Genomic DNA, 12811 nt, shown 5'->3' with positions numbered 1-12811 from the left:
TCTCAGGGGTTGAAACAGGTCTCTGGTGTTCTGCTCTCTACCTTCTCTCCTGCTCCGCAGCCGACTGAGCTGTTGTGCATACGGCTATCTGCCCTCAGGCTCTGCGAATCTGTGACAGAGCAGCCAGTGTTAATCTATCTGCTCCAGTTCGACTGTGGCCTTCTCTCTCAGGGCACGCTCGCTTTAACTCGCACTAGCACAGGCCAAAGGAACAAGCGCAAATAGGAAGGGCGCGTTTTTCTGTCGCGAGCATCGAGAAAAATTACCGGCGTACATGATTAAGTGTAGCACGATGCACGCTAATGGAAGGGAACTCATAAGGCAAGCGTCGTCATCCATCTGGAGGCAAACAGTGCTAAGCCGAGACCGGGAGGTTCGACGTGGTCTCATTTGTTCCTGTAGTGTGTTCGGCTGCTGCCGTTTGCTATTGAGCTTTCAGCCGCCATGTCTTAGTGCGCATACTATCCTTTTTCTAGTGCCACAGCAAGGTGGGCGCAAATTGATACAGTACTGCAAAAGTACAAGGCAGGAGCACTGCATATAGACAGCAAACACAGAACAGGGATCCCACACCTTTAGTCCAGTGGATTTTCATGAATTGTCAATGACGCAGTAAGGATTTTAACTCATTGAGCAAGTTAAGTATACAGTAACTTTTTAAGACTGAATGGTTTTCTTGACTTTTCAGGCCTAAAAATTACCTTCATGAATGGGGGAACTTGAGGAAGAGGTTCTCAACCTTGAGGTCACCCATGGTGAAATACTGTATTGAATTGTATTGCTTTTTTTAAAGCAACTTTTAAAAGTCATCAGTTTACCAAAAATATATATAGCATCAGAACTGTTTTCAACATTGATGATATTAATGTTTCTTGAGCAGCAAATCAGCATATTAGAATGCTTTCTTAAGAATTGAACAATAGCTCCTGAAAAATCAGTCCTGCCATCACAGGAATAAATTACATTTTTAAATGTGTTCAAATAGCAAAAAGTTATCTTAAATTGTGATTGCACAATGTTAAAGTTTTACACTATTTTAAAATTTAAATGCTGACTTTCCAAAAATAAATGAATAAACAAAAGATTTCGGACCCAAACTGTTAAATAGCAGTGTATTATCATTATTGTTATTAATTACATTTGGGAACAAAGACCATTTGTCGATCCAACCTGGCTAGATGGTGATCTCCATGCAAATCCATACCTCCCTGTTTTGCAACTTGTGAGATCCTAAAGTAAATAGTTTCATTCAGTCATGTGGGTGACCCGAAAAGTTTGAGGACCACTGAACGAGACTTCTATTTCGGTGATGGGTCCCTTCGTTTTTACAGAACGTGTGCTTGAGACGTTTAACTGACGTGCGCATCTGTTCCACACAACCTTCTTCTCTCCCGCTCCTGCTCGCTCTTCTTCCTCTCTTCCTGTCTCTCTCTCTCTCTCTCTCTCTCCCTGCCCTTCTCTCGGCACAGGTACGTGTCGGCGCTGACCACTCCAGCTCGCCTGTCTCCTGTGGACTTCCATTACTCACTGCCCCCGCAGGTGCCTACCTTCCAGATCACGTCTCCCAACGCCAGCCACGCCATGTCTCTGCCCCCCGCCGCCCACGCCCCCTACCCGCCGGAGGAGGACCAGCCACTGCTGCGGCGCTACCAGGTGCCCCTGCACGAGGCCCGGGGCCACGAGCCCTACCGGCAGCAGCAGCGCGGCAGCTACCTGCGAGACAGCACCGGCAGCCTTCCCTCCAGCCCCTACCGGCTGGCTCAGGAGGAAGAGTACGAGAGCACCCAGGAGTACCTCTCCTCGATGGAGCAACCAAAGAGAAGCAGTCGGCGCTGGCGCAGGTCCAGACTCAACGGCCACGTGGCGCCGCGCGGCTACCAGCCGTCCCGGGACTTGGGCTCGCGCAGCTGCCTGTCGGACAGTGACTCGGAGGAAGAGGAAGGTGAGAGCACGCCCTTCCTCAGTATGCAGAACATGAACACCGCCGAGCCCGTCACCCTCTACAGGCCCATGCCCGACACGCAGACTTCTCACGCCCAGAGCGGGCGGCACGGGCCACGCGCCAACACACAGACCAGACTGACGCACTCACGCTCCAAACCGGACAATGCACCCCACTAGAGAGACCGCCACCTATCCACAAAAAAAACCCCGATCTACTATAGACATGCACCTATAAGAAATATTTTTATTTTATATAACTGACAGATATTATAAACAAATGAAATATTTATTTTCATTTTAGCAAAAGTTGTCTACTAGTTAACAGCAAAGACTTTTTTTATAGGGAAAACTCTATTTATATGTACATTTTGATTTACAGCATAAAAAAGATGTGCCAATTTTTTCACAACTTAAAAAAAAAAAAAATAGAGTAATATTGTGGTGCCTTTTGCTGTATGCTGAGGGCCAGAGGGCCAGTGGAGTTTTTTGTAGCCTTTCTTATACGGACGCCTCATTTTTTATACTCGTTTACTCTTTTGTTGTCTCTTTTTGGCCTTTTTTCCTTACTTTCCTTTCCAGGTTGTGTTCTTTTGGGAGCTGACCCCATTTGAACTGTGACATCCCCACCCCACCCCTCACCCCCCTTCCCACCATCATGCAATATAAACCACTCTAACATAAGGTGTATGTTTACATGAATTTGATCCACAGAGATGTTTTATGATCATGTTGCTTTGCCAACAGGAAATCGATGACAAATGCAATCGGGGGTTCGGAAAGAAAAAAAAAAAAAAGTACGAGTGTGCGTGCGCGTGCATGAGTGTGTGCGTGTGTGCGTGTGTGTGAACGACCAAATGCGAGAGGCCTCTAAATGACTGTGGCTCTGAGAAATATGCTGCTGTTGTGTAGACTTGCGCATGTGGGCACTTGATGTCGTCTTAAAGATGCACCGCCTTGACTTGCTTTGCATCCCTACAGGGTAAAGGTGCGGTCACATTTACCGTTTTTCTGCGAATCTTCGTGGGCGAAATCCAGGTTCACGGCCGCATTGACCAACAGAAATGAGTTTGGTTCGAAAGTGACTCTTTTTTGTTTTGCCCTCCCTTTTTCGCTTAATGTGACCGCACCTTGAGGTTTGTCACACGGAAGCCTTCTCTTTCCAAAGGTGGATCGTGGGTTAAATGTGAGGGGGCCGTGGGCCGGGCTGTCAGTGCTAATAGCTTTTGACAGATAACAAAGAAATAAAGAACATATAGTCTCTCCCACTCAACCCACTTTCCCGTCACTCAGTCGAATCGCCCTCATTATCAGCACATCCATCCGGTTAGAGCGGCCAGTGAAGAGATAGACTGGAGGGATGGAAGGCCTCACAGCGTCTCAGGACCTCACTCCACTGCACATCTTCCTCTAGCGCGGGACTGAAGAGAGACTGACAGCAGGCTGATGGATGTGTCCGCTCCACCGATTGGTCCTGGTACTTTGGGACAGGGAGAGCAAAGGGGCCGTTCACACGGGACACTTTCTTGTGTTGCTTTGATGCATTCCATTTCAAAATGGGATATTCCTTTTTGATATTTCCGACTTGTGATCATAACGGCCCAACTTTTGGGGCGTAAAGAAAAGGTGTATAGCTTTTTTCACATACATACAACACATATATATGTAGTAATATTATTTATTCTATTATTTACAATACATTTAAAATATATATATATATTTTTTTCTTTTGTTTGTGCCATGAATGTCACATTTTCAGACGCCATGTCAAGTTCAGCTGTGGCATGCAGAAGAGTGATAAAATACAGACCGATCAAATTGAATATGAGGGTGTGATGAGCATTGTTTATATTTAACAGGATTCGTGGGTTGGGTTGTGATATTTTTTTCAATTCTGTGCAGGATTTAGCTGATTTTAATGTTCGATTGAGTCCTGTGTGAACGGTCCTGAAAAGTTCCTGTGCCGAACACACAATCACATACACACAAACACAGTCCCAAATGACAAGACAAATAGCTGTGAAAATGATTAGGGGTCATTAAAATACCAAAATATGCAAACTTTATATTCTACTTGTGTTCTAATGCATTTCATTTTTTGTGTGTGTGTTTAACGTGGAGATTGCTTGTTTCCTGATGTTTTTCATTAAGTCCACATATTTCATAATTATTTAATATATTCGCAGTTACTCTAAGACACCAAATAGTGCAGGTCATTATTATTATTATTATTATTATTATTATTATTATTATTATTATTTTATATTGAATGCTCTACCATCAGTTTATCATTCTTTTTCATATGTGGCTCCATGTCCATTTTAAAGCACTCGTTGGGCCCAAACCAAACCAGAAACAGCTGTACTGACCGACTCTGTCTGGGTGAAAATACTCCTACATTCAGAAACAGTCAGTATGGATAAGCCTGAGATGTACTAAAATCGGCTGTTTTAACTCTTCGCCTTCGACAAAGAGCGTCCATAGTCAGCATCGGCTTTCCTCCTTGTTGTAAAGATGTGATGAATAATATGTTGAAGGAGGTGAAGTCCATTGGTTTTGGCACAGGAAATCAACACCAAATAATAGAGGAAGATTAGAAATAGACAGATACGTGATAAATATGTTTTCATGCACTTCTTCTATAAAAAAAAAGAGAGAGCCGAGTTGTGATTATTTTGGTGAAAAACCAATGTATAAGTCCTGATAAAAGGGGTGTAATGCTGTGTTATGACAGCGAAATATATCGTTTTTTATTTTAAATGAAGAGATGTTTTTTTTTGAAGTTTAAACAGAAATTATTTTGATCCCCTACCTTCCTTCCTTACATTTTGGGTCTTATTCGTATGTTTGAGAAATGCCAAAAAGACAGTGCTCTAGTTAGTTTAAATGTGATATCGCTACTCAACGGTTATGTCCTGCCAGTTTATTTCTATTTCGTTCCCCCAGCTTGAAACGTCTAAACACCTCACCTCTGCATGTCCTTGTGGTCAAGGTTAGATGGGTGCATGGTACAAGCAGCAGATGATTTTTTTCCCCCTCAAGTCAGTGGAAGTGTATTTTATTTGACTTTTTATCATTCAGCAATAAAAAAAAAAAGGAATCTTTTCCCCCACCATGTCCATTCTTGGAAAATGCTAGAGGATTTAAAAAAGTGAGACAAACACACGCGACTGTCATAGATTGTAAAAATAAAATGAAAACACGCTGTTCATATGAGAAAATAAATCTTTCTTGGTATCATTTTGACACATGCCCATATCTGACCTGTTGTCTGTCTTGTCTGTGTGACTGGATTTTTACAGCTCAGTGAAAAAAGTATTTTCCGGCAGACGCAGAACCAGAACTACTGTGAAGAGACTCATTCTGTTTAGTTTATTCGACAATAAGCGCACCCGAGTGATTTGTTGCTGTTATTTTTTTAATTAGGCTAGGTAAAATAGCCAACACCTTGTCCACCATTTTGACAAATAATATTTACTTTTTATCTGCTAAATACTATTTAGGTTCAATGTTGGTTATTCCAATCAACGGAATGAGCGAAAGCTTTATTAATATGCAAGCGTGATTTCGGAGGCTACGTGAATTTCTTGAGCTGTTTGCTTTGATTATTCACCTTATTTTAACCTCAAACGGGTGAACGTGTGAGGTGTCCGGTGTCAGTCAGCTTCTTTCAGGTATGTTTCCTTAATAAAACAGTGAGTTATGCTGCTTAAAGCCATCGTAAACTGGTTTGTTGAGCAAATACTTCAACCATTTGAGCATTGTTATTCGTGTTGATTACCTGTGCAGCTGATGAATCAGAAGTCTTCCATATTTAAAAAAAACAAGGCGGATACAGCCATGCAACCATTTTTAGCATTTATGAGTAAAGTTACAGCTTTGTGAGCTTTTTTTTATATAAATATGGGCTAGAGGAAGCAAAGTCCACTTGAGAAGAAATTTTATGTATGTTCACTTTAGATAATGATTGCCCAAGCCTGGATTACTTTTTGGGGCGAAACAATGTACGCTTGCATTTTATTGTAACCTTGTGTGTGTGACCTTACCGCGTGGACAGACTGAGGAGGCTGAGGAACAAGATCAGAATGGTTCTCTCGCAACAGCTCGTACCTCCAGCTGCACGCATCTGAGCTTCGCCGTCGAAGAGACACATCCAAGACGTTCATCTGGGGCCCATCATCGCCAACACTTTGCTTTCCACTCGATGACCCTGATCAGCTCTCGGTTTTATGTGTTTCTGCACACTTTGGTCAATCTTTTCATGCCTCAACATGAAACATATGCCTCACTATATTGTTGAGGAGCTGCCAAGTAAACTTGAACACACCATTCCATGGTAACTTAATTGTAGGTGAACTGCGGCCTACCTGTTTTAAGTTTCACGCTTACAACTTTAAGAGGTAATCACTTGCCTGATTCTAGAGGGCAAATGCAGTAAAACAGACTGAGTATGTTATCTCCATAACCGTCATGTATGTGGAGATCCCGGCTGTAGTTAGGAAACCGGTATAGTATTGAGTATAGCCTCAAAAAACATTATTTTTCTAAAACCAGGTTACTTTAGTTATTCATAAAAGTTCGCCTAGTTTAATCTAATGCGAAGAGCTGAATTAAAAATCTCACTGCATTCGGTATTTGGCAGATATGAAGAAAGTGATACGTTACGGATAATTTGCAAAGAACTTTAATGCGACATCTATTTTTTATGGTGAGGGTTAAACACCTTTCTCGTCATATTGCAAAGAAAGCTGGTCAACCAGTAAATTTCTATGTCTTTATTTTAGCTTTCAGCTACATGCCTGGAATTGGTGCTGTTACATAAAACAATAACGCTTTTTTAGGGTTCATCTGATTGTATGAAGATAAAAATGTGTACAATTCGTACGGCAGATAAAAAAAACGAATATTTGTGATACGCAGTTTTTCCGCGTGGATGTGGTACACATCTATCTCGCAATCTTTATCCTACCGATCACGTGGCATGTGCGCGCGTTTTCATTTTCATTTGGCGTTCTGCTTATACGCACTTTCGAGAAATCAGGTAGTTGTTTAGTTTATGTGTGAAGCCAACAGGCCTTTTAAGGTTTTTGCTGGTTTTGTTTGCGAAACCGAATCTTCAGCAGTTTGTGTGCAGATCATACAAAAACGTTCTCTTATTGCCACCGGTGTAGCAAATCTTATGGTCATTTTAGTGCATTCTGGGTTGGTAAACGTTGGAAAAACAGAATGATGTATTTTGACTGGAGGAAATATATCACATTGTTTCTAGAGCCAAAGGCAGTTATCAAATTTTATACAAATCTGTCTTTCCTCCGTCATGGAAGCAGCAACACTGAAAATCTGGTTATATGTCCTTGGGAATGTCTCTCACTACCTGAATGGACAGTGAATCATTGAAATAGGCTGTTGTTGGCACGAGCTCCATTCTTTATTCGTTCACGTCAGGGAAAGAGGTATAAATCATTGTGATAAACGGACTGCCTCAGAGTTTTATTTAAGGGAGAGATGCGGTTCATCCACTGCAAGGGAAGTTTGATACGATGTCCAATCATTCGAAGGAGTGGAAGAACAGCCTGTACATGTTTGGAACAGCACCATTGTGGGTTTCTCCTCTCTGGTGAGCTCTGATTTTCAGATTAAGGTGTGGAAAAGGGAATATTAGTCTCCAGATGATAACCTGATATGAAAGACGTTTGGGTCTCAAACTTTCCAAAATGTTGCTTCACCTTCAAAATGTGCTAATCATTTCCCAGATGACCTGGCTTCATTGTCTGTTCCCGTCCGCCGATTGCCAAAACACGATCTCATTAATTTCAGATACGGCACCAAAACATTTCAGACACGTTAATTGGCAAATTTAGCTCACAGTAACGCCTGGCGATGCAGAGTAGAGAGGAATATGTTTAGATTTCATTTCTGACTTTATAACAAGAACGAACTGAATCAACACAATGTCATTGCGGTTTAGCAGAATACATGTCAGGCTGCAAGAGACTGTGAAAACAAATGAAATCTAAAATTCAATTAAACAGCATAATCAAAACAGTCGAACTTTTCCGTCATTTCGAGCTAAAGTGATTTGTTGAACGTGCATATACAAACATTCACGATCAATCTGCTAGTAACATAAATAACAGCTTAATCCAGTTTAAGGTGGTTCGCTGGTCTTCTGCTTCTTTTTCACGTCGCTCACCCCGATGTTGTTCTAAACCTGTGGGATTTTCTTTCTTCAGCTGAACACAGTTAGAATGCGTGTAACCAAACGTTGATGGTAGCCATTGTATTTTTTTTTCTCCGTACTAATGGAGGCCAATGACTACCGTCAACACAAAGTAGATTTCGAATCATTGCCTTAATAAGCTTTTGTCATGCTTTGAACAAATACAGCATATATGTAGCAGTCTCCTAGCATGGCCATCCAGTGAAGCCCTCTAAAGCCATTAAATAGACCAGATAAGAACAGACCCTGCTATATATGCATGCGATTTGCATTGCTACTATGTATATGTAAACATTTCCATGAGTTAGAGAAGCTTTCAACGATCTGATGAATGCAAAGTTAACGTGACTAGACATGACATGAAAAAAGACACGAAGATAACATCCAATTACATAAAACGAGGAAATATTCTACAAGAAAATAAATACTCCGTCATCCGACAAGGTATCTGAACATGTTAATGTTGTAACACGCACAGACATGATGCCTCCGAAACAGACTGAGGTCAACAAAATCTGTGAACCGGACTTGCCAACTTTTTAACCAGAGCTCAGAATAATAACAAGACACACCTCGATGCATGTGAAGAGCTGGGTGTCTCTCGTAAAGTCTGAAGCAAAGACCACACGCATTCTCATGTCCTCCTGTCCACTCGTGTTGACCGACAGAAGCTGTAAGACTCCCGTTTCTGATCTGGATATACTGAAAAAATGTATTTTATAAAAATATAACATGTTGCTAAAAATACAAAAAGCCTGAACTTATGACAATGCCATAAGTTAAGGTTGAAAAATGTCATGTAATTCATATAAAGATATTGCATTCAAAACTGATGTTTGCAATTAATTGCATCCAAAATAAATGTTTTTTGTGTGCATAATGTGTGTATACAGTAAATATTATGTATATATATATATATATATATATATATATATATATATATATATATATATATATATATATATATATATATATATATATATATATATATATATATATATATATATAAAGACAGATGCATACATGTATGTAAATTTAGTAAAATATATTTATCTAGAATATACGTTTATATATTAAATATATTTATTTAGAATATAATTATAATGTAAGACATGTAAACCCAACATTAATACAGTGAGCAGATTTCGAAGCTTTTCCCTTTCTTTGCCGTGGCCACTCTTTTAGTCATTATCTAGGTCTTCTAAGACCATCCGATCCGAGAAGCAGGTGTGTCTCTGAGATCAATCTTCTGCTCCGACAGCTGGAAACTTCCAGCAGATCAAAAAAAAACGCCGCTTTCCCACCAGCTTCAAGATGTGCGTGTTAATTACGCGCTGTACGCTTTCCCACACGTGAACTGTCATAACCATGCTTTCTGATTGCAAGGCAAAGAAAGATTGACAGGATGATGCATGTTTCCACTCATAAATCCCTAATGGTCATTTATGCACAACAACATGCGAAGGGAGGGGTTTACTATCTCTACACGTTTAACCGTCTGCGCTGCTCTTCATCATGACACAAAGGCTAAATGCAGTCTACACTCCAAACACAACACAGCTGCTGCATACGAAAGTATATTTCTCTGTAGTACTATAGTGAGGCGGGATCTCTGCTCCCGATCTTCAGTATCTTTAGGATCTATTTGCTTCGACTTTTCTTCTTCGTGTTCCATTGATTCATGGCAGAACATAACGATCTCTGATGGAGTGTGGCGGAGGGTGCATGTGAAAATGTGATGTGCGGCGACTGATGGTTCACATGTGTCTCTGATGAAGCAATGCACGCATCAATCACTCGATGAACAGGTTATTTCAACACATGAGAAAAAAGCCTGGCGGCCAAGCCGAATGAAGCACAACGGTTATCTATACCATTCCAAATTCTGAACATGCTAGGTTATTTGCAGGTTAAGTCTGTTATTTTTGCACCAACCTCAAACATCAGTTGTTTCCCTGAAAACGCCCACTGGTCAGAAAAACCAAAACCTCCCCGAACTCACTTAAACACACCAGGAAGAGGCATGGAAGTCACAGGAAGTGATCTATAAATATCGGTTTTGCGCTTTTTTCACTGCCAGCCAGTTAAATAGTAGTCGTGTATTCAGATAAAATACATTTTGACAGCAGCATACACGTAAATAATTAACAGTCCAATGATTAATCACAAAAATTTGAGGCTGTCATAAGTATTCCAGATGACTCGTTTTAGTGTATTTCATTAGGGAGATTTTTATAGTCTTGGTCAAGTAACAAAGAAAAAAATAATACGCATTGCTGGTTTATTTACATATAGACGCCCAAACAATCCAAAGGCTGAAAACTGGTTAACTTACTTGTCTGTTTTTCCTATTTAAATATAATTTTTAATAACAGTACCAAGGATATAAGGGCGTTTGAATGAGCGAAAAGAGGAAAGGTCCAGATCTAACTAATGTCTCCCTAGTGGACACTCTGGCAATGATCTCACTCACTAGTGAGTGCACTATAGTGCAATGAGAGGTCAACAGTGTTTATTACAACTTCAAAGGTCCACGATAATAAAACGGTATGTGAAATAAAATGTGCGGGATTCATCTGACCTAAATCACCAGTTTGGTGGCTCCAGTCTTAAAACCCTGAATATAATACTTTGATCCTGCCAAGAATTCAGATAAACTGTAATTACAGGCCATTTAACGCAATAGATTGAATGAAAGAAAATATCACGCTTAAATAAGTTCGACTTACTATGTGTTTGTTCTTGAACCCAACAATAAGTAACCGTCTACAGCTTCTGTGATCAAAGAAGGCTCATCGAATGTCATATGAGCCCGCATGGATCTCCTGACAGATGAACTGTGTTTGTCGTACTTTGACTGCAGTAAAGAAGTAATCAAAACAGTAATCCAGACTGTATACATCTGTATGTCAAAGGGAAAGGTGTGCGCATGAGAACACGAGAACTCTATAAAAGAAAAAAAGTGTTTTCTTTGATGTGGCCTTGTGCAGTCGCTAAAATGTGTTCAACATGCTGAGGCTTGATTCATCCTTACTTACCCCATTAAACCTCAGATGGACAGCAGTCAGAATGTTGTTTACATCGGCGGTGGAATGGCACACGCATTTAAAGAAACACTCCACTTTTTTTGGAAACGGGCTCATTCTCCAACTACCACAGAGTTAATAAATTGAGTTTTTCTACAGTCTGGCGATAGCACTTTTAGGATAGCGTAGCATAGATCACTGAATCTGATTAGACCAGTAGCATCACTGAACAAATTTCAGAATAGTAAAACTAAACTTATTAACTCCTATTTTTTTTTTTTTTTAAAAAGCGCAGCGTTCCTTTAAGTTACATTAAGATGCGATATATGTTGCTTTTTTGATTTGTTTTCTGGTCCTGGTCCTCGGTCCTGGAAGAGTTTAGATCCAACTTACCTTAGTACACCTGCCTTGAAGTTATGCCTTGAAGTATACCAAGCAATACTTTGATTAGGTGCTTCAGGTGTGTTTAAATAGGGCTGGAGCTAAATTCAGGACACTCGCCCACCAGACGGAGAGAAAAGCTCATCTGATTAGGATCATTTAGGAGGAATGTCCTTTTTGGCAAGTTCTAATCTTCAGATTCTGCCAGTTTACAGGTGCTGGTCATATAATTAGAACATCATCAAAAAGTCGATTTATTTTACTAATTCCATTCGAAAAGTGAAACTTGTATATTATATTCATTTATTACACACAGACTGATATTTTTCAAATGTTTATTTCTTTTAACTTTGATGGTTATAACTAATGCAAACCTCAAATTCATTATCTCAAAAAAAGTAGAATATTATGAAAAGGTTCAATACTGAAGACACCTGGTGCCACACTCTAATCAGCTAATTAACTCAAAACACCTGCAAAGGCCTTTAAATGGTCTCTCAGTCTAGTTCTGTGGGCTACACAATCATGGGGACGACTGCTGACTTGACAGTTGTCGATCATTGACACCCTGCACAAGGAAAGCAAAACACAAAAGGTCATTGCGAAAGAGGCTGGCTGTTCACAGAGCTCTGTGTCCAAGCATGTTAATAGAGAGGCGAAGGGGACTGTGAAACAAAATCTATTCGAAAATGTGGGGGAGATTCACAAAGAGTGGATTGCAGCTGGAGTCAGTGCTTCAAGAAGCACAACTCACAGACGCATGCGAGACATGGGTTTTAGCTGTCGCCTTCCTTGTGTCGAGACACTCTTGAACAACAGAAAGCGTCAGGAGACCAAAAGGACTGGACTGCTGCTAAGTGGTCCAAAATTATGTTCTCTGATGAAAGTAAATTTTGCACTTCCTTTGGAAATCAGGGTCCCAGAGTCTGGAGGAAGAGAGGAGAGGCCAAAAATCCACGTTGCTGGAGGTCCAGTGTAAAGTTTCCACAGTCAGTGATGGTTTGGGGTGCTGGTGTTGATCCACTCTGAGGTCCAAGGTCAATGCAGTCGTATACCAGGAAGTTTTAAAGCACTTCATGCTTCCAACTTTATGGATATGCAGATTTAATTTTCCAACAGGACTTGGACCTGCACACAGTGCTAAAGCTACCAGTACCTGGTTTAAGGACCATGGTATCTCTGTTCTTAATTGGCCAGCAAACTCACCGGACCTTAACCCCATAGAACATCGATGGGGTACTTT

At 40.6% G+C, this 12811-nt stretch overlaps 1 protein-coding gene and 1 long non-coding RNA gene across 12 annotated transcripts in view; one reads left to right on the top strand and one right to left on the bottom strand.

The window, feature by feature from the left end:
• Positions 1–5199, top strand: part of nrg2a (neuregulin 2a) — an 80088-nt gene extending 74889 nt beyond the window's left edge. For all 10 annotated transcript variants that reach the window (XM_043220734.1, XM_043220735.1, XM_043220732.1 and 7 more), the window contains one exon: positions 1470–5199. In XM_043220734.1, coding sequence (XP_043076669.1) covers positions 1470–2121 — 652 coding nt within the window. In that variant the 3' untranslated portion in view covers positions 2122–5199. The remainder of the gene's footprint in view (positions 1–1469) is intronic.
• Positions 5200–6650: 1451 nt separating this feature from the next.
• Positions 6651–11003, bottom strand: LOC122326064. Of its 2 annotated transcripts, none has more exons than XR_006247416.1 (3): positions 10891–11003; positions 7668–8863; positions 6651–7565 (listed from the first exon to the last, which is right to left on the bottom strand). It is a non-coding gene; the product is annotated as an uncharacterized LOC122326064 (long non-coding RNA). The 2 variants fall into 2 exon arrangements; XR_006247415.1 differs by having other exon boundaries at positions 6651–7815; positions 8734–8863.
• Positions 11004–12811: the final 1808 nt, after the last annotated feature.

This window comes from Puntigrus tetrazona, chromosome 21, assembly GCF_018831695.1.
Source record: "Puntigrus tetrazona isolate hp1 chromosome 21, ASM1883169v1, whole genome shotgun sequence".
Lineage (NCBI taxonomy): Eukaryota > Metazoa > Chordata > Actinopteri > Cypriniformes > Cyprinidae > Puntigrus > Puntigrus tetrazona.
This window is presented reverse-complemented; position numbering and strand designations above follow the sequence as displayed.